General features: G+C 38.9%; 1 protein-coding gene across 9 annotated transcripts in view; it reads left to right on the forward strand.

The window, feature by feature from the left end:
• Positions 1-7,270, forward strand: part of PDE4DIP (phosphodiesterase 4D interacting protein) — a 239,330-nt gene extending 232,060 nt beyond the window's left edge. For 5 of the 9 annotated variants that reach the window (XM_074188585.1, XM_074188592.1, XM_074188586.1 and 2 more), the window contains 4 exons: positions 515-658; positions 2,120-2,258; positions 3,618-3,664; positions 6,030-7,270. In XM_074188585.1, the coding sequence (XP_074044686.1) occupies positions 515-658; positions 2,120-2,258; positions 3,618-3,664; positions 6,030-6,119 (420 nt within the window). In that variant the 3' untranslated portion in view covers positions 6,120-7,270. The other 4 variants (XM_074188588.1, XM_074188587.1, XM_074188590.1 and 1 more) reach the window with 4 other exon arrangements.
• Positions 7,271-22,683: the final 15,413 nt, after the last annotated feature.

The following is a 22,683-nucleotide window of genomic DNA, read 5'->3' on the forward strand; positions in this document are numbered from 1 at the left end:
GAGAGAGGGTGTTGAAGTAGGAGGGGAGAGGAGATTTGGGCACAGATGGAGAAGAATGAAGGGGGGGGAATAAGCATCTATCATATAGTGCCTAATATGTCTCAGGTATGCTATCAAGCATTTAAATTTGTTTTTACAAATATCTCTGATCTTTACAACAAGACTATGAGGTAGGTGCTAGATTATTCTCATTTTACAGATGAGGAAATTAAGGCAAATAGAGGTTAAGTGATTAATTTGGGATTAAATAGCCAGTGTCTGAGGCTGAATTTGAACTCAAATCGACTTTGCCTTCTACCCACTGTTCCACTAGCTGCCTCTAAAAGGAGGGAAATCTACATCAGAGACCAGAGGCTAAAAGCAGGGAAACTATTATTCAAGATTTCATTTTTGGGGTTATCCAGTTAAAAACAGGATTTTTAGGGGTCAAGATAATCTATTCTGCCAGCCAGAACTCTTGCCATGGATCACATGTTCAACCCTTCAAACCTGTCTGCCTTCTCTCCTTTACTAGGTCCTCACCTCTGGAAGCATCCACCAGCTCCGGGGCAGCACCAACACTCTGCACCAAATCTTTGAGGAGTCTGCCTCTCTCCTCACCATGTTCTGGAGAGCCGCCCTACCCAGTGCCCACAGCCCTACGCAGCTGGGGAAATTGGTAAGAGGTGGGAGGGAGGTGGTTCATGTTTCAGGATAGACTGAAACGTTTCCCCCAAGAGAAATTATGAGTGAACATCAGAGAAAGGAAACCTCCAAGAGCTAGACTTAAGAGAGAGGGAGTGTGAATGGGGAGGATGAATCTAGATTGGGCTTCCTAGTTTTGTGTTTCCCATCTGTGATTCCATATGGATTTTCTTGTCCCCTGGGATGAGCTACTCAACCAGAGGAGCAGGAAGGGTTTGAGAAATAATTGAAATGACACACCCCTGGAGATCTTAAAACATGCTATTTTTTTCAACTGGAGTTTTCTAGAGCAAAAAAAGTCAAATATTTAGCATTCATCATTCTCTATGAATCATAGCAATAGCTAGCATTTATCCATAACATGTTTAGAGAGCACCTCATTTGATCCTCACAATATTTCTGGGAGGTAAGTGCAGGTGGGGAAACTGAGGCACAGAGAGGTTAAGTGATTTGGTCAAGCACAGCTAGAAAGTATCTGAACTCAAGTCTTCCTGGCTACAGATCTAGCATCTTCTCTACACCACCTAGCTTCCATTAACCTCTTCCACTACAGTCATCAATACTATACCAGTAGTCTTCCACAATCAAAGACTGGCACTACCAAGTCCCAGGCACAGACTTGGATGTCATTAGAACCTTAGAATTCTGGAGGACAAGGTGAGGGATAGGTCTCAGAAATTAGTCATTCCAAGGACTCTTCTCTGAGAATAAGCCTAGTTTTCAGACTAGAACAAAGTTGGCATATTTCAAGGGGTCCATGAACCTGGAGGGAAAAAAAAATACATCTTTAATTTCAAGATTTAGTATGCCCTTTAATTATGAATGTAGTTGACATATGTTCTGTGAAAGGGGTTCATCAGCTTCACCAGACTATCAGAAGGATCCATGCCCTCCAAAAGGTAAAGGGCCCCTGAGCTACAAAATCTCTAGATTGAGTCCAGTGCCCCTTTCTCTTCCTTGAAGGGGTTAGATATTGGATTAATGGCCCAGATTCTTCTGTAGATACTTATATTAGCTTTAGGAGTATTTGTTTTGAAGAGATTTGGCAAATTTTGATCAACCTGAACATGCACATTTTCCCCAGTCTGTTCATTCTCCCAGTTGCTGGATAAATGTACAAATATTTAATGAATGGTCATCCTTCATATAATGAAACCATGCAAATGATGTTAAAGAGCCCTGATAACTGCAAAAAAGAAAATTATGTGTTTTTTAATTAAAATTCTGACATGTCCTATTTCATTCAGGCTCCCTGTTTATCTGTACACCTATTTTAAATATGTTAAATTCCCATCCCTGTGAAATCCTATCTTCAGAGCCAGGCTTTGAGTGGAAAGTAAGGGGTGTTGATGGCTATAATGGAGGCAGTCATCCCAGAATTACAGCAGACAAGGGTGTGTGGAATTCTGCTTTGAAACTCTCGTCTTTTATTTAGGAGGAGTCCATGAAAGGAGAAATTTTAGAGCTGAAAACCAAATTGTCTGAAAAAGAGAATCTCCTTCAGAGTACAAATGAATGTCTAAAGACAACCAAGCAACTGAAGGAGAACATGGAACAGTTCATTATCAATCAATGTAAGTGTTCCCAGACAACACTGCTCAAGATCAGGGGGTTGTATATCAGATTCCTCAATTTCATGAGCAGGAGGGAGGAAATAAAGTTGGAGAGAAGTGGTGGACTTGAGAAGATGGGTCATCTGATGGGTTATGGGGAATGAGGGTTGAATTCAAGGATGGTACTGAGATTGTGAACCTGAATGATTAGTTCAGTACCCTCAATAGAAAAAGGGTTGTTATGAAAACATGATGTTTTAGACATACCTACAGAACATTCAGTTTAAAATAACTAGTAGGGAGGTGCTGACGGAGCTCAGAAGCTATCCAGAGAAAGATGGAAAGTGAACCCAGGGGAACTATTGAGTTCACTTGGAAGAGTAAAGAGAGCAAAGAGGAAAGGACCCAGGATTGATCTTTTAAGTTTATCCACAGTCAGGGAATGGAACATAGATGAAGATCCCACAAAGGAGACTAAGAAAAAGTCAGATAGGAGAAATGAGAGAGCAGTGTCATAAAAAAGGACATAGAAAAAGACAGATATCAAATGCTACAAAGGAAGTCAAGAAGAATAGATGAGGATTGAGAAAAGATCATTAGCAGTTAAAAGATCAATATTAGCTTTGGAGAGTGCATTCTCAATGGGTAAATGCAGAATCCAGGTTGCAAAGGATGAATGAGAGAAGAGAAAGATGTGGAGGCAAAGTGTATAGATGGTAGTGGGGGTTTCCCCTAGAAGTTGACTGTGAAAAGGAGACATGGGGATAGATTGAAAGGAAGGGGGTGTTAGGTGAAAGTTTTTATAAAGTAGGGTCAAGTGAGGGGTTTTGTGTTGTTTTTATTTAAAGATGGGAGAGATTTGATTGAGTTTGTAAGCAATAGAGGAGGGGCATGTTTCATCAAAGACTTGAATAAAGAAATGATGAGGAAAATAGATCAGGGCTGATATCTAAAAGTAGAGGTGAACAGTCTCTTAGTAAAGTTGGCACAAGATTCTGAAAGCAAGGGGGAAATGGTTCTGTGGGAGGCTGAGAAAGAGGTTTTGAGGAAACTCTATGGAGAGTATTTGGAATGGAGAGCTGACCAGGGTAGAATTTTTAAAAATTGCTTTGCAGCAGCAAGGGCCGAGAGTTAGCATCTTTTCATGACTTTCTGAAGCATCTTTGAGCAGCAGAATTGTTTGAAGTGGCCAATGTGGCAGGAATAGTGATAGGATAAGGGGGCAAGGGATTCTGAGGGACAGAAATCACGAATGAGAGAGACCAAATTGATCAAGCAAGGTAAACCAAAGAAGCAAGACCATCCTCTGTTGACTATCCATCCTAAGCCAAGGTGAATTATTCGTGGACTCTTCTAATTTTTGTCTTCTTTTTGTTCCAGTAACTAGGACACATGATGTTTTGAAGAAGGCAAGAACAAATCTTGAGGTAAGAGAATTGGTAGTGGCCAGCTCTACCAGCTAATTAATCATGGAACCCACTATCCTAACCTTTGCACCTGTAATCTAGGTGACCACCAAAGCTACAGTTTAGTTTTGAGGAAACCATGCTCTTTCCACCATTTTCAATCATCTTAGTGAGGCTCCTTTTCTGCTTCCCATTGCTTTGTCACCTCTGTGCTCTCTCTTACATTGCTATCCTCATTTATGCTCTTTTTTATTCATTTCCATCCTCCCCCTTTTTTTACTTTAAGCTTGATATCTGAAGAGATGCAATTCAGTTCCAACCTGGAGTAAAAGAGAATGTAAGCAATCGTGGCTCTATGGCAACCACAGGGAAAAAGAAGGAATGGAATTACAGAACCATTGGAGCTGTCTCCTTGACTCTTCTTTTTTTAAATTTATTTATATGGCAATGGGGTTGTGACTTGCCCAAGTTCACATAGCTAGTCAATTATTAAGTGTCTGAGGTCAGATTTGAACTCAGATACACCTGACTCCAGAGCTGGTACTCAATCCACTGCACCACTTAACTCTTTTCTTTGGGAACAGTGGCTGATGTTTGTCAAGCTTGGTTGGGTAGGAATTGGGAAATGGGATGGGTAGAGATTAGGCTGGCTAGCCATAAGTGAATAAAACTCAAGAAAAGGGAGATGCAAAGGGACTGGGAACTCTGAAAGGTTTGTTAGCATCAGCAAATAGCTTTTACGCCAGGTTTTTTCCATTTCTTCTACTTTATTTCTGGATAGTAAAAGGTTGAGATGACAACAATAGAGAAAAACAGCGGGCATAAGATAATATTATTTGAATCCCCTATATTTTTAAACTTTTTCATTTAAGGAGGATTAGAGCTTTTCCTATAAATTTCTTCATGAAAAAATTAGGATGGAATCTTAAATATTATTCCAAAGAGACTAGGATGGTACATGAAACTCAAAGTAGCAAATGGCGTAAGGATCTCAACACATACATAATGCTGTAGTAGAGGCATGAAGGTGTGGGAATAACTGGGAGAAGACCCTTCTCCAGTGAGCTATTTGAAATCTCTAAAAGAAATAGAGGGAATAACTTTAAAAACGATGGCCATGAGGCAGGTAGGTGGCACAATGCATAGAGCACTAGAGAACCTGACTTCAGATGTGATCTCAGACATATAATAATTACCTAGCTGTGTGACCTTGAGCATATCACTTAACTCCACTGCCTTGCAAAAACTGAAAAAGAAAAAAAAACTGGCCAAAGTATAGCCAACCCAAAGCCTGAGAATATTACTCTAAGGACTTGCAAGTGGTAACCTAGTGTGAGGACCACCTTCAGAGGGGTGGGATAGAGCATGACTCTATTCTTTTCCTTGCTAACATCCCTTCTTTCTTTCTCGGACAATCTCTTTCTCTCCTGAGCCCCTTGAGAAGAATACCTCAAGATTAATTATGTAAAGCTTCATCCCTCTCCTAGTGAAGGTAACAACAGCCTTTCCCTTCTGCTTGGTTCTTTTCCAGCTTGCTTCCTTTTATCTCTGCTCTAATCAAAGTCCTTCATAGTGCAGTGGAAAGAATATATGACTAGCAGTTGGGAAACCCGAGTTCTAATTCCAAGTCTTATCCTAGCTGTAGAACTAGGGCACAAACATTCAGCTTCTCTAGACCCATTCTTCCTTTGTAAAATAAAGGGTTCTTCAATGTTGCCTGAGATTCCCATGATTCTTTTCTATGGCTCTTTGAAAAAGGGAAGAGAAGTTATTCCCACCAGAGTGGGGGGGCATAGCTTGATCTTTTTTCTTTTCCCCATCTTAATTTGGTGGTTTGTCTATCTTCTTGAACATGAAATACTAGACTTTGACGAGGGTGCTAATCAGAGATCTCACTGCTGAGGAATGGGAGTAGTGTCAGCATAGTTGAGCCGTGGGGCGGAGAGCTGGCAGATTGTTTATTGGAGCTGGCACTGCCACTAACCTGCTGCATGGCTCCAAGCAGATCACTAGGCCTTCCTGGGCTTAGCCAGATTGCTTTCCAGCTCTGATACATGATTCTGTGGACTCTTGACTCTGCAGCAGCATTATGCAAGGAGGCCACCAGAAACTCCACATGGGGGGGACCAAGGGCTGGTACACCGAGCAGCTTTCCATCTAGTTCATTGGCTTCCCATCCTTGAGACTGGCCCACCATGCTGACTCATAATATGAACCTAACCTCTCCCAGCAGCTGTCCTTGGCTTCTAACCTGTTCTGACTCCAATGAGAGCCCTCAGATCAATTCCGGTCCAATGACTTATCCTGCTTTGTCTTGTATTTTGCCTGCAGGCTGACTCCAAAAGGGTTCTACCATTCACCCAGGTGATGTGACCCTGTCTTCCAGGAGCCAGGCAGAAAGCGAAGCCATCAGGGGTCCCTGAAGCCAAAAGAGGGACGTGCCTGCCCACAACTTCTCCCACTGCCTAACCATTGAGGAACAACCATGTTCCACTTTTTAGAAGCCCTACCGTGGGGTTCAGAGGACCTGGAAGCAGGAGACAGTGTCATCAAGCTGAAAGTGAATGAAAATGGAAGCAATCCAACAATTCAGTATTATCACCTCCTTATTGGGCCTGCCTGGCTCTGGGCAAAAATGTAGAAACTTAGTTATGGGTATAGAACCTAAAATGCTGCTTCTAACTTACTTAGCTGTGGGTCATTTGGATCTGGTCCCAAGGGAGCAGATGTCTGCAGCACAAACTTCTCTCCTAAATACCTGTTCTTTAAATGAGTCAACTCAGGGGAAATATAGCCATCCTTCCTGTGAATGGGTAGCAGCATGGCCCATAGACCCACACTGGCCTGATTTCTTAGGGAAAGGCAAAAATCAAGCAACTCCAGAAGCATCTTTCCCAGGTAGGCAGGAGCAGTTGCAAAGTGCCATCGAAGGACCGACCTATCCACTGGTGCTCACTCTTCACCACTCTCCTCTTCCAGGAGTGAGCCTTGTTTGGATCATTCATGGGGGACAGATGTGGGGGGAAATAACAGAGGTCACATCCAGAATTGAAGTTTCACCCCCTGGAAAAGTCACCACCGAGACTTGTCTACTTTTGCCAAAGTGTGGAGAGAAATGAGACCTTGTGTTTTCAAACCACTGTCCCCCTCACCTTGGAGCAGTGGTCTGATAAATGACTGGATTCCTGAACCAATTCCCACTTTCCATAGCGAATCACTGCTTTTCTCTATTTTGGGATATACCGTTTTCAACTGACTTGGTTCAGCTGAGCAATGATTTTATTTGCTGTATCCCTTCTTCATCCTAGTTTCACTCTAGGGAATCAGGAAGAGCTGGCTGGACCCTGACCAGCAGTGAGCCTCTGTTTTGGGTCCTCAGACAAAGCATTGCCCTTTCATAAATGAAAAGGAAGACTCCCGCTGTGGTGAAACCACCTTTTGTGGCATCTTTGCGCTTGTAGGATAAGTGTGTGCGTGTGTATATAGGCTGCCACAGTGGTGTGAGCCACAAGACAGATAGCTGCAACAGGAGGGAAGCAGTAGGAGATAGTCCAGTCTTCTTAGGAGGCTGTCTTGTAGTCAAAGGGAGGACCTAGCGTGTGTACAAAATAAAAGTGTTTTTCTTCACTTGGGTCTTTGTTTCTCATTGAATTGGACACCCCTTAAATATGGATCCTGTGCCTCCTCTCATTCATGGGGCCAGACCTTAACTCTAGGTCTATAATGGCAAACAAGGTTTGAGGAATACTCTATTTCTTTAAGGATGTCCATGTTCTCATTAAGTAAACCTTAGTACATATCTCGTCTCTTGCAAAATGAGAGGCACCATTTTCCCTCTTTTCCCCAGAGCCATAGGAAGTGACAGGACAGGTGCAGCAGTTCATTTTTGAACAATAAGGTCATTACTTTTTTCAAGGTGGCCCCACTAGACAGCATGCACTGACACACAAACCAGCCTTGTCTTCTGTACTGACCCAAAGGTGCAAACAGGGTGGGCAGCTCCTGGGGAGGCATCAGCTCTACTGATGGAGATGCTGTCCACATCTGCTCTGGCCTGCAATACAAAGTGTTGAAGTGACTTGGAAGTGTCCCAGAGTCACAACTCTCTTCACCTCTGTTCAAATTGTTCATTATATAAATGTAGCTTTCATTCTACCATGGAAAGATGCTGAGTACAAACTGCCACTTTCTATGTGTACTTCCTATAAAGACTCAAATAGAAGCATTTGTTTCCTAGGCAGGAATGAATGAGCAGACCAGTTAACTCTGAAGGTATGACAACTGCCTCTGTGCTGATACCGCTATCCTATGACAACCCATTGTCCACCATTCCTCAACAATCCTCTCTGGCTGCCAGGCTTGCTGGGCCTTCGCAACATACATTAATGGAATCCCGTGTGTTGTATGACAATTTTTATGGAAGAGGGAGTGCTAGTAGTTTGGGGGATCACTCACTATGTGATCTTGGGTATGTAATCTCGACATCTGAGAATTCACAAAGACTAAGTTCACTCCTGGGAGAAACAGATTTTGTTTTGTTTTTGTTTTGTTTTTTTCCATTCTCTCTGATTCATTAATCCTCGATCCAGAAGAGGATTCCGGGAGAAATCTCTTAATCAAAGGTTGTGCATGGCTCATAGTTAGCACCTATCCTGGATTAACAGAATCCTTTCTAATACGGTGTACTACTCACTGTACAAATGTCAGATAAAGGACAATTATTTAGTTCTTCCAGTACCAAAAAAATGTCTAAAATAAAAGTAGAACTCTATCATCTCATTTACACTCTCCAAAGAGGAAAGGCATTTTATTGTAAGAATGCTCAATATATATTTCACATTCATTTTGGACCTGTATTGACTGTTCAAGTCATAAATATGGATCTGCTAGTAAGTCAAGTCATGGCTTGGGCTATCTTAATTTTTTAAAGCAGCGACATATTTAGTGGTGCACATTTTCTCTTAGAAGCCATTAAAGTTGTTCCACAAAACATCACCAACAATCACCAAATGCTATTTTGGAAATCTTAGTTCTCATTAAATATCTAGTTCTAGACCCTTCAGATTCATATTTTGGACAAAACTGGGAACATCCATTTCTTAGGGTTATTATCTGATGGCCTTTACTACGGAAGACAGAACAAAAATGTCAACCAGGGACTCAAGGTCAGATATGTTTAGGCACAGGTTCTTACCTCTATGTGCATGTGGTTGTCATCACTGTCAGGGTACAAGTATTGGGGAAGGGAGAGAAATCCCCTCACATCCCTCAGAAGTTTAAGGGAGTGTTTCCCAACAAAATAGACCTTGTCAAAAGAAATTGGAAACAAGGGGTGTCTAGGTGGCACAGTGGATAGAGCATTTGCCCTGGAGTCAGGAGTACCTGAGTTCAAATCTGACCTCAGACATGTAATGATTACCTAGCTATGTGGCCCTGGGCAAGCCACTTAACCCTATTGCCTTGCAAAAAAAAAAAACCTAAAAAAGAATAATAAAAGAAACTGGAAACTATCTGTTCTTGGATCCTTATAGCTCATTTATTGGATAACTCTTCTTGGTTTAGTTTGCCTTGCACATAATATACATTTAATAGATGCTTATTGGATTGAATTTTATTATTGTTTTATTTGTCAGTTTTTCTTTTCCTCTACCTTTCTTTGTCTTTATCTCTTCCTGACTCGGTCTCTTTTTGTCTCTCTGTCTCTTTCTCTGTCTGCTTTGCTCTTTCTTCCTTCCTCCCTCCCTCTCCCTCTCTTTTTCTCTCCCTCCCTCTCCTCCCTTTCTCTTCTTTTCTTTCCCATTCTCTCCCTCCCTTTTTCCTTCCCTTTCTTTTTTCTTTTGTTGTTCCCTTCTCCATTATCTCTCTCTCTTTGTCTCTCTGTCTGTCACACACACACACACACACACAAACACACAAACACGCACACACACACACACACACACACACACACACACACACACACACACACACATACACACTCTGTAGGCAGGCTTTCCCCTGGTAGCAGCAGGAGCTTTCATGCTCAAAGCATTTCTTAAAGTGAGAATAGTCTTAGCAGCAATTTCAGCTGTCAGACTTCCCACCCAAGAAAGCAAATCAAGATAAACTCTGCCCATCTTTGTCCTGGGGCGCCTCATTTGGTACCTTCTGGCAGGCTGAGCTAATCCTCTCCAGCGCCAGCAGTCAGCTGCAACAGGTTGATGTTGGGGAGCAGTTAGGCTTAAATAGCCAATTAGAATGCAGATCATCAGGGCTTGCTTCTTGAACCAGCTAGAATATAAAGTAGAAATGGAGCTTATTTATTCATTCATTTCATAAGTATTTCTCAAACATCTATTATGTCTAAAATATTATACTCGGTATTTTGAAAACCATTGAAACGTGAGTTGCTGTGGCTGCTGCTTCAATCTCCCTAACCTTTAGAAAACAAAAACAAAATAAACCTTTCATCTGATTCTCTTGCTCCAAAAACTTAACTGTCCAAACTCTTTTGTGACTAAACTCTATGGTCGTATGGTTTACTCAAAAATGTTTCTGTCTGTTCACTCATTCTTTTCCTATAATCTGCCCTCTGTCCTTACACCTCTGCTAAAAATTTACTCTAGGATCTCCTAATCTTTTTTTTTTTACCTCTCTGAGGAATCTGACTCAGTCTTCGAGGCCTTTATATCCCTTGTGCTAATAAGGTAGATGGATTTCTACTTCTTTGACCATTTCATTTCTAATTCCTAACCCAGACTTCTCTTTATATTTCTGGGTTCTGACTTTGGACTTTTTATCTCTCTTTGGACCTGTGTCTCTGTCTCTCTTAATCTGTCTCTGTAACTCATCTTCTGTGTTTCTTTATCTTATTCTTTGTCTATATGTCTGTCTCTTTGGGTTTTTTTTCTTGTCTCTCACTATATCTCATTTGTCTCTATCTGCTTCTCTGTCCCTCTCTCCTTGTCCTTCCTTTTCTTTTTTTCTCATCTCTCCTCTCCTCTCCTCTTCTCCTTTTTTCTCCTCCTCTCCCTTTCCCCCTCTTTCCTTTCCTTCCTCTTCCCTTCCTTCCTCTCTCATCTCCTTCTCTTCTCTTCGCTGTCTTTTCCCTTGGTTTCAACTATTACTTCTACTTAGTTAACTCCTAAATATTACACGGAGTCCAGAGTCAAAAGTCATCTCGAAGTCTATGACTTGATTCATTAACATTTATCCTATTCCAACCTTGAGGGTGCAGGGTATGTTTATATGTTTCTTCATTAATTAATAAGATTTCAACATCTCTCTCAATTAATGAATGCAGCTGGGTAGTACAGTTGATAGACCATTGGACATAGAATCAGGAAGACAAGTTCAAGTCTGAACTCAAACACTTACCAGCTGCTTAATCCAAGGCAACTCACTGAAGCTTTGTCTGTCCTAGTTTCCTCATCTGTAAAATGGGGATAACAATTGTATTTTTAAATAGATAAAGGGTTGAAGTAAGGCATAAAATATAAAACTGATGATGCCCATTAATGCACTATCAAGTATTTATGGATGGCCTAACATACATACATTCAGTAATCCTTTGGTAAACTTTCCAGTTTATCAATACCTTTTGTAAGATGTGGCTCCCAGAATTCAACACAGTCACAGAAGTGACCAGAGCAGGACTGTATACCGTATTATCTCTCTGGTCTTAACACTGTAACTAGGTTGTGCAGCAGATCAGTTGGGCCAGGATTCAGGAAGAACTAGTTCAAATCTGCAACCAGACACTTAGATGTGTGACTCTGGACAAGTCATTAAATCTTTGCTTGAAGATAATTATAATACTTAACTACTATGATTACTGTAAGGATTAAATGAAGTATTATTTGTATAGTGTTTTGCAAACCTCAAAGCACTACATAAATACTAGCTATTATTATTATTATTAATGCAAATTAAGTTTTAGCTTTAGCATTAGTTTTGACTCCTATATCACATCGTTAATTCATTATAAGTTTGAAGTCCACCAAACCTCTCAGCTCTTTTTCAGATAAACCAATTAGCCAAGACAGACTCAGAATCTTTTTGAAAACAATTATAAAACACTTCTCACACAGATTAAATTAGATTTAAATAACTGGGCAAATATCAACTGCTCATGGATAGGGAGAGCTAATATAATAAAAATGACAATTCTACCAAAACGAAACTATCTGTTTAGTGCCCTGCCAATCAAAATTCCAAAAAATTACTTTAACGAGTTAGAAAAAATTGTAAGTAAATTCATATGGAGAAATAAAAAGTCAAGAATTGCCAGGAGCTTAATGAAAAAAAGTGAAAACGAAGGTGGCTTAGCACTACCCAATCTAAAATTATATTATAAAGCATCAGTCATCAAAACTGTTTGGTATTGGCTAAGAAACAGAGTGGTGGACCAGTGGAATAGACTAGGTGTAAAATCAGGAGAGGATTATAGTAATCTGCTGTTTGATAAACCCAAAGAGTCAGGCCACCTGGATAAAAACTCCCTCTTTGATAAAAACTGCTGGGATAATTGGAAGTTAGTAAGGAAGAAACTTAGATTAGACCAACACCTCACACCCTTTACCAAGATAAGATCCAAATGGTTACAGGACATAGACATAAAAAACAATACTATAAGCAAATTAGAAGATCAAGGACTAGTCTACCTGTCAGATCTATGGAAAGGGGAGCAGTTTATGACTAGGGAAAAGTTGGAGAACATCACTAAAAACCAATTAGATGATTTCGATTACATTAAATTATAAATGCTTTTGCACAGATAAGACCAATGTAATCAAGATCAAAAGAAAAGTAGTAAATTGGGAAACAATCTTTACAACTAATGATTCTGACAAAGGACTCATTTCTAAAATATATAGAGAACTGAGTCATATTTTTAAAACAAAAAGCCATTCCCCAATTGACAAATGGTCAAAGGATATGCAAAGGCAATTTACAGATGAGGAGATCAAAGTAATCCATAGCCACATGAAAAAATGCTCTAAATCATTAATTATTAGAGAAATGCAAATTAAAGCTTCTCTGAGGCACCACCTCACACCTCTCAGTTTGGCCAGTATGACCAGGAAGGATAATGATCATTGTTGGAAGGGATGTGGGAAATCTGGGACACTAATACATTGTTGGTGGAGCTGTGAACTCATCCAACCCTTCTGGAGAGCTATTTGGAACTATGCCCAAAGGGCAACAAAAATGTGCATACCCTTTGACCCAGCAGGGGTCTATACCCTGAAGAGATGAGGAAAAAGGGTAAAAACATTACTTGTACAAAAATGTTTATAGCAGCCCTGTTTGTGGTGGCAAAGAATTAGAAATCCAGTAAATGTCCTTCAATTGGGGGATGGCTTAGCAAACTGTGGTATACGTATGTCATGGAACACTATTGTTCTATTAGAAACCAGGAGGGATGGGATTTCAGGGAAACCTGGAGGGATTTGCATGAAGTGATGATGAGTGAGATAAGCAGAACCAGAAAAACACTGTACACCCTAACAGCAACATGGGAGTGATGTTCAACCTTGAAGGACTTGCTCATTCCATCAGTGCAACAATCGGGAACAATTTTGGGCTGTCTGCAAAGGAGAATGCCGTCTGTATCCAGATAAGGAGCTGTGGAGTTTGAACAAAGTACAAGGACTATTCCCTTTAATTTGGGGAAAAAAAAACCAGATATCTTATTGTCTGATCTTGTTACCTCTGAGAATTCTGTTCTCTTTAAGGATATGATTTCGCTCTCATCACACCCAAATTGGATCAAGGTAAAACATGGAAACAAAGTAAAGACTGACGGAGTGCTATCTGTGGGGTGGGGGTGGGGGAGGGAAGCAAGATTGGGGAAAATTGTAAAACTCAAATAATATCTTTAATTAAAAAAAAAAGAACTCAGGAAAAAGCATCTTCCTGACTCAAGGCCTCTAACTCTATTCACTGTACCACCTGGTTGCTTAGGAATAATGAGGTGATCAACCAATTATATCCTCTTTATTTGGATAAACACAATCACTTCTGAATGTGACAGATGATGAAGGAAATGATTAAACTAGAAAACATCCAGGGTGTTTGACCCAGATAATGAAGAGCCTCAAGATCATTTGGAATATTTAGTCTGGAGAAGAGAAGGTTCAGAGAGGAACATGTTAATTATTTTGGAAGAGGATTAGAGTTGTTTTACCTAGAGGGCAAAATCTAAAGCAAGGGGAGGAAGTGGTAAAGAAACAAACTTAGCATGATATCAGATCTAACTTCCTAATAGCTCTAAAAGTAAAATCTATTCTACCACATGAAATAGTATACACTCCTCTTTAAAAGTCTTCAAGCAGATGAACATTTATTTGCCTGGTATGTTACAGTAGGGATCCCTTTTCGGAAAGGAAGTGGAGTAGATGGCTGCCAAGGTTTCTTCCAGCTCTAAAATTCTATGATTTTGGGATACTGTGACTGTGCCCTTAATAGAAACAGTGAATTTTCAAAGAAGCATGGATTTAGATAATGGAAAATTATTTAGTCCTGTTTTAGATGTGGTGGGGTTTAGAATACCTTCAAAGTCCAACTCAAATGCCACCCAGTTTTGTTGTGCTGATCTTTCATTTAATTTCTATAGTACTAGTGTTACTTGCATATGTTATTATAAATAATAATTACTATTTTTTCTCTTATTAGATTATAATCTTTTTGAGAGCAAGAATATCATTTGTATCCACCACTCTCTTTCCTATCTTTCTGTCTGTTTCTCCTACTCCCTCTTCCTCCCTCTTTTGTCCCTCTTTCTCTCCCTTTCTCTTTTCTTCTCCCTCTTCTCCTTCTTTCTTCTGCTCTGTTCCTGTCTCTTTCTCTTTGTGTTTCTCTGTTTCTGTCTCCCTCCATCTGTGTGTGTGTACATATATATATATATGTGTGTGTGTGTGTGTGTGTATGTGTGTGTGTACACATATGTTAATTGAATGAAATGATAGAAAAGACTATACATTTCAGAACATCTCTTATCTTTTTGCTGTGTTCTTTTCTCCAGAATACACATGTCCAATCCAGTCAGCCCTTTCTAATATGACCTAATTTTTAGATTCTTCACTACTCTGATCACTCTCCTTTTCATCTGGTCATAGACAGCATCTCCGGACTTCCATTTTTTATTATCTTTAAATTAGAGATTTAGAAGTTACAACACTTTGGATTCTATTCTTTATTTGTTTTTCTGGTTCACCAGCTTGTCTCTTACAGTATATTCAAAATGGGACACAATACACCAGATGTGGTCAGATGCTTACGGAATAGAGTGAAACTGTGGCCATGGAGAGTAAAAGAAGCAATCAGTCTACCTTAGATGACCTCCTTCACAGTGCCATTAGGTTAGTCAGCCACAAAAATTTTCAAGTTGGCTCTGAAGAACTCAACAGTAAGTAGGTGACAGCAAAATTCCTTCAATCCTTCTTCCATATTCTTGGTTCAATTTGATGAAAGCTTGGTTCAGCTTTGGTGAAAGGTCACCAATATTTTTAAAAGTGTCATTCTGATTTTAAATTGAGTCTGGGTGAGCAGCAAAGTCCAAGTGGATGATAAAATGTTCATCTGTGTGTATTTCTTTCACTATCCTCAAGTTAATCTAGCTATGCCATAATCTCATGTGGTTGACTGATATGGAACTCTTGCCCTAGAATATATTTCACACAATGGAATGTGGGTTAAGAGATTCCTTTTTTTCCTCTCTGGGAATCAATCAGTTAGTAAGCATCCAGGCAGTTAGTGGTATAATGGATAGAGCACTGGACTTGAAATCAGAAAGATCTGAGTTAAAACCCCACATCAGGGGCAACTAGGTGGTGCAGTGGATAGAGCACTGGCCCTGGAGTCAGCAGTACCTGAGTTCAAATCTGACCTCAGACACTTAATAATTACCTAGCTATGTGGCTTTCGGCAAGCCACTTAACCCCATTGCCTTGAAAAAACTAAAAAAAAAAACCCAAACCAAAAAAACCCACATCAAATAATTATAGGTTATGAAACTTTGGATAAGTTATTAATCTTCCCCACTCTCAGTTTCCTAATCTGTAAAAATAAAGATAATAGTTCTCATGTAACAGGGTTGTCATGAGGCTCAAATGAATTAATGAAGTTTAAGTGCTTTGCAAACCTTAAAGTGTTAGTTTAATTATAATTTATTAATACTCCTGTATGGCAGGAGGCGTGCTAGTGCTAGGAATAAAAATGTAGACATGAGATTGTTACTTTTTGTGAACTACTCAACCCAACTGTGACTTCATACAAAGATGATCATGCTCTTGTTTTTTTCATCATCCACAAATGTACCACCTCTATATGGTTGTCCTGGGTCATTCCTACCATTTGTTGAGCACACACATGTGCTGATGAGGAACACAGAGAAAAAACACTCAAGCATTCTGCCTAGAACTACTACAAATTTATATTGCACAATCTCAAATGCACCTTCACTGCTGTTCAGTAATCCTACTATAATTCCCTTTTCAACTCACTATCCCACTCTCCATAATATTTCTTCCTAACCTTTTTATCCATCCTCAAACCATTTATGAGACCTCATTCTCTCGGTTGAGAACCTTGACTCACTGAGGCCATTCTCCATAAGCTCTCTCTTCTTCCCTCTTCTCCACCTCCCACCACTAAGGTGTCTTGCCCCTTTTTTCTCCTTCACCCATGTCTCATACAATGAAGTGGCCTAATTCCTTACTAAGGTTAACCTCTCTAAGAGCTGCTATTCCATCCCATTTCCTCCAAGAGATTGACCCCTCTGTCATACTCACTTGACTTATTTTCAATATCTCCTCAATTGGTTCATTCCTTACAACCTTCAAACATGCCCGTCTCCCCTTTCCTGAAAAAACTCCCACTCAATTCTTCCATTCCCCACTATTGTCCTATATCTGTTCTGACATTTGTAGCTAAACTCCTTGAGAAGGTCATCTATAATAAGTACTTCTACTTTTTCTTTTTATTCTATTCTTAACCCCTTACAATCTGACTTCCAACCTAGTCATTCCACTGAAATTACTCTCTCCAAAGTTTACAATGATTTCTTAGTCACCAAATCCAATGACCTTTCCTCAATCCTCATTCTCCTTGACCTCTCTGCAGTCTTAGATACTGTAGATCACTCCCCCCCCGCCATACTCTTTTCTCTCTAGGTTTCCCCTATAGGGAATAAAGTCTGCTTGGGCCTCCTGGGCTTAACAAAATTAACAGAAAATAACCTGACTTACAATGTGGAAGTCTCTAGGCTGGAGTGCCTCATCTCACACAGGTGTAACCCCTCAGATGAGGTGAAAAGTTAAAGGAGGCAGGGGAAAAGGCAAAGTCACCCTATTCTAGGCACAGGGCCAGGCTCTGTTAGAGATTCCCTGCCTGGTCTCACACTAAGGCAGGAGCTTTTTGCTCATGAAATTAATTTGCTCGTGAAATTTCCTTTTCACCAAAGAAATCACAACTCTTCCACTGTGTTTGATATCCTTTTCATTCACTCTCCCATATTTTCATTTTTTTGAAGAAAATTTCAAAGAAGGTGGTAAGTGAAATTTGTTTAATTCTTAATATTTTCTGAGTTTTCTAAAGTGATTTATTTTTTTTATCCAAAAGATTATATGTAACCAAAAAATGTCCTGATCCCAGGTAAAATTTAGGAATGATCAGGGTAATCATTTCTCTGTAGCAAATTCCATGTAAGGTCAAAATATCCAGTCAATTTAATTTTTTTATGGTTTTTGCAAGGCAATGGGGTTAAGTGACTTGTCTACAATCACACAGGTATGTAATTATTAAGTGTTTGAGGTCAAATTTGAACTCAGGTCCTCCTGACTCCAGGGTCAATATACTATCTACCGAGCTGCCCCATGGGTCAATTTGATTTTTCAAAAAATCAGTTGTTAATCATTTGGTCAAAAGTAACTGATGAATTTTCCATTTTTCACTGGGATTTATGGCAATGTGAGTAATAGTCTTAGTTTCTGAATTGTCATCAAATTTCTTTACTTTAAAAATATGTTTCTTGCTTGTTGTAAACACAGAGTTACACACAATCAGATCATCCTCACAAGTACCTACTGTGAAGGGCAGAGTACCAGGTTAGATGAATAGAGAAAAGAAGATAGATACAAAGCTTAGAGAAGACATCAGCCTCTATGTCACTCTGGTGATTACAATCTAGAAGAGGGATAAGACACATTTTTAATAATTTAATATGTAGAAATAAATCAATGCATTAGAGACATATGAAACAAATAGCTATGAGGGGTCCTAGGCAGGAAGGTTCATACCATCTTGGGGGAACTGGAAAACTTCTTGGAGATGGTGGCATTTTAATTGGTCTTTAAAACATAGGAAGAAATGATACAGGCAGAGAAGCAACAGGTAAATTTAGAAACAGGTAATACTGTGAACAAATCTAAGGATGCATTTAAGTGCAGAACATATGTGGGTAGACCAGTTGGTAGAAGTTGAAGGCACTTAGAAAGGAGTAATAGAAGTCTGAAAAATATAGCATGCCTCCAGATTGAAACAATGGACGTTAAATTTTATTCAATAGGCAATAGAGGGGTGGCTAAATGGTGCAGTGGATAGAGCACCGCCCCGGTGTCAGGAGTACCTGATTTCAAATCCAGCCTCAGACACTTAATAATTACCTAGCTGTGTGGCCTTAGGCAAGCCACTTAACCCCAACTGCCTTGCAAAAACCTAAGAAAACTTTAAAAATAGAGAGTCACTAAAGATTTTGAGTTGAAGGCTAACATGATCAGCTCTAAACATAAGTAATATTATTCACAAATGAAGGCTGAATTGAAAGGAAGAGAGAGCAGAGAAAGCAAAACCTATTTAGTTATTGTCCAGTTAAGTCTGATTCTTTATGACCCTATTTGGGGTTTTCTTGGCAAAGATATGGAATGGTTTGCCATTTCCTTCTCTGTCTCATTTCACAGATGATGAAACAGACAAACAAGGTTAAGAGAGTTGTCCATGGTCACACAGATACTATCTGAAGTCACATTTGAACACAGGTCCTTCTGACTCCAAGAGTGGGCATGCTGTCCATTGTCCCACCCAGCTACTCCAAGAGTTGTTTAGAGGCCTCTGCAATGAATACTGTCCATACTGTATAGGAATATATAATACTGTATAAGATTCATTTTAGAGGTGTGACAGTGGGAAAAAAGAAAGGAATAGATGTAAGATATTTCTAGGATTTTATTTCCCAGCAAAGTTTGAAGGGCAGGACACGACTAACCAAATCCTAATCCTGGCTGCAATTCCCTTTAATCTGTCTCTTAGAAAAAAAATACCATGAAACTAGCAGTTCTAGCAAAATGTTTAAATATGAAGAATGCTTTTTTCATGTATCTTAATCTACTTCTATAAATAAACTCAGTTTCAACCCACATGGATGAATCTTCAAGAATGGGAATACACTCTGTCTCTGACCTTTCAGAAAGAAAAGGAAGCAATTTTCTGTCCCTAGGAGATAAGGAGGGACCAAAAGAGATGACATTCCAAGAAGAGAACTTGACCTTGAATAAAGAACATCAGAGAACTTGAGAAATATTAGAACTTGTCAGAGCCTTAGAAATCTCCTAGTTCTAGGGGCAGCTAAAAAGGCACAGTGGCTACAGTACCATCCCTGGAGGCAGGAGGGCCTAAATTCAATTCTGACCTTAGAAACTTTTTAGTTGTGCAACGCTGGGCAAGTTACTTAACCCAGATTGCCTCAAAAAATGAATGAAAGAAAGAACTTAGCCAAGGTCAATTTCTTCTTCATTTTATAAATGAGGAAATGGGTCCAGGGTGTGGAGCTGACTTGCTTGAGATCTGGAGGTTACTGAGAAGCAGAACAGGAGCTAGAATCTGAATTTGCTTCCTCAATAGCTAGGTTGAGGCAGGTAATACCAGGCAAAGGGCATTAAATTTTACTCAGTACACAATAGAAAGCCATTAAAGATTTTAAATGATCAGATCTATGCATAAGGAATATTAGTCATAAATGAATGCTGAATTGAAAGGAGGAAAGAAAAGAGGAAGCAAGATCTGTTTAGTTATTGTTCAGGGTTTTCTTGATAAAGATATTGGAGAGGTTTGCCATTCCCTTTTTCCTTTATAGATGACAAAACTCAATAGATAGAGTGCTGGACTCAGAGCTAGGAATATGTAAATTCAAATTCTGCCTTAGACACTTACTTAGCTGTAGGACTCTGGACATGTATTTTCATCTGTAAATTAGGGAAAATAAAACCACAGAATTTACTATTGCATAATAATGATTGGTTTTTTGTTTTCCCTTCAAATCCATTCATTTTCCTAATTTCAATATCCTTCCTCCATCCTCCAGGTGGAGATTGAGTTGAGTTTTGAAGGAAGTCTAGGGATTCTGAGAGACAGATGTGAGAAAGAAGTACATTCCAGACCTTTGTCAAGGCACAGAGACAGGAGATGGGATATTGTGGATGAAGAAGGTCCCATACTGTAGGGCTAATAAGGGCTAGAAAGTTAGATTGGTGTCAAGCTAAGGAGGGTTTTAGATACCAGGCAAGGGAACAGACAGCTGAAAACCATCTCTGATGAGGCCTTTCTCTTGTGAATATAACAGGGTTATGTTTATATGATGAAATATTGAAGGAAAAAGGGAGAACAGATTTAGGGAGAAAGACAATATAGTTGATTTTTTCAATGGTATCTTTTCTTTTTACTCTACCACCTATATTTCTCAATGTATCCATCAGTTCCACTACCCCAAGAATTAATATCTTATAACTAAAAATTTTAAGAAGAATAGAAAAGAGTTTGGCAAAACTAGTCACTATATCAAAAAAAAACCTGGCTTGGTCAATGTTCCATATCAATAGTCTCCAAATTCTGGAACTAAGTGATAGGAGCTGTTTTCTCATGTCATCTCTTTGTGGCTAACAATAGGCTTATTTTTCAGTATGCTGAACTTGAGATACCAGAGCAGCATCAGTCTTAGATGAAGTAGGTGATATGAGTCTGTTGTTGAGAAAGGAAGTCAAGGCTGCAGATAGAGATTTAGGAATTGTCTGTGGCCTTATCCTCCAAGTTTAAAAAAATGGACTAAGTAAAAGTGGTCTTTTTATCCTTTTTTGCCTCATCTCTCTGTTACTGATCACTGAATGGTCTTTGCCTCAATCAAACTGTGATCAGGAGAAGACCTTAGCCTTAAAAGGCCAAGATCTCCCACTGAACTCAAGGCCATCTCCAGTCATCTTTAACTATATCTGACCATTGGACCCAGATGGCTCTGAAGGAGTAAGTGTGGCTGGTGAATGCACAGCCCTTCCTGTTCAATTCATTTGTATGTCATAGTATCCCTCTCTGATGTCATGGTCTTCTTCAAGAACAAAGTTCAAGTAATATGGATGCTGTAATAAAACATGAAAAATGTTATTATTAAGGTAAAGATTATAGAGAGAATAGGGTCAAGGACTAGCCCTTAGGAACACATTAAGAAGTCTGGGAGAAGAACTTAGAAGTCTTTGAAAGCTAAGGTTGTTCGTTCTTCCTTCATTCTCTTTTTTAAAAAAATTATATAAATATTTTGTTTTCCAATTATATACAGCAGTGGTTTCTACCAATCATTTTTTCCAAGATTTTGAATTCCCCCTTCCCCTTTTTCTCCCCCCATCCCCCCAACAGAACTCAATCTGATTTAGTGTTTAATTTGTTTCTATGGTATGCATAGATCAAATTTGAATGTGTTGAGAGAAAAAACATATCTATAAGGAAGAAAGAAAATATTAAAGATAACAAAATTATATAATGCATAAGATAACTTTTCAAAATGTATCACTCAGTCTTTCTGTGCATTCTGCCCCTCTAAATTTTGGCTAGTCATTCTTTGTTCTTTTGGTGTTTGGGGGAAAGGAGTTCCCGGGGAAGTGCTGCCTTCATACTGCCATCTTGGCTCCTCCCCTTGTGCTGTATTTTGTAAAAGGTTTTTTCAGCATCTATTGAGATAATCATATGATTTCTGGTAGGTTTGTTATTGATATAGTCAATTATGCTGACAGTTTTCCCAATATTTCCTGTATTTCTGGTATAAATCCTACTTGGTCATAGTGTATCATCCAGGTGATTACTTGCTGTAACTAGCAATAAATTACTAATATTTTATTTAAGATTTTTTCATCCTAAATCATTAGGGAAATTGGTTTATAATTTTCTTTTTCTGTTTTGACTCTTCCCGATTTAGGTATTAGCACCATATTGGTGTCATAGAAGGAATTAGGCAGAGTTCCTGCTTCATCTATTTTTCCAGAGAGTTTATATTGAATTGGAACCAATTGTACCTTAAATGCTTAATAGAATTTACTTGTGAATCTATCTGGCCCTGGGAATTTTTTCTTAGGGAATTCATTGATGACTTGTTGAATTTCTTTTTCTGAGATAGGGTTAATTTAGGCATTTAATTTCCTCTTACTTTAATCTGGGCAAATTATACTTTTATAACTATTCATCCATTTCACTTAGATTATCAAATTTATTGGCATACAATTTGTAAAAATAGTTCCAAATTATTACTTTCATTTCCTTGTCATTGCTGGTGAGCTCACCTTTTCCATTTTTGATCCTAGTAATCTAGTTTTCTTCTTTCTTTTTTTAAATCAAATTAACCAAAGGTTTATCTATTTTATTGCTTTATTCATCAGTTTTATTTATTAGTTAAATAGTTTTCTTCCTTTTGATTTTATTAATTTCTTCTTTAATTTTTAAAATTTCTAATTTGGTATTTAATTGGGAGTTTTTAATTTATTATTTCTCTAACTTTTTTAGTTGCATGCTCAGTTCATTGAATCCTCTTTCTCTATTTTATTCATATAAACATTTAGAAATATAATATATCCCTTAATAATTGCTTTGGCCTTATCCCATGAGTTTTGGCATATTGTCTCCCTATTGTCATTGTCTTGGATGAAGTCATTAATTCTTTCAATGATTTGTTATTTGATTCACTAATTCTTTAAAATGAGGTTATTTAGTTTCCAATTAGTTTTAGGTCTATCTCTCCATGGCCCATT

This window comes from Macrotis lagotis, chromosome 5 (assembly GCF_037893015.1).
Source record: "Macrotis lagotis isolate mMagLag1 chromosome 5, bilby.v1.9.chrom.fasta, whole genome shotgun sequence".
NCBI classification, from domain to species: domain Eukaryota; kingdom Metazoa; phylum Chordata; class Mammalia; order Peramelemorphia; family Peramelidae; genus Macrotis; species Macrotis lagotis.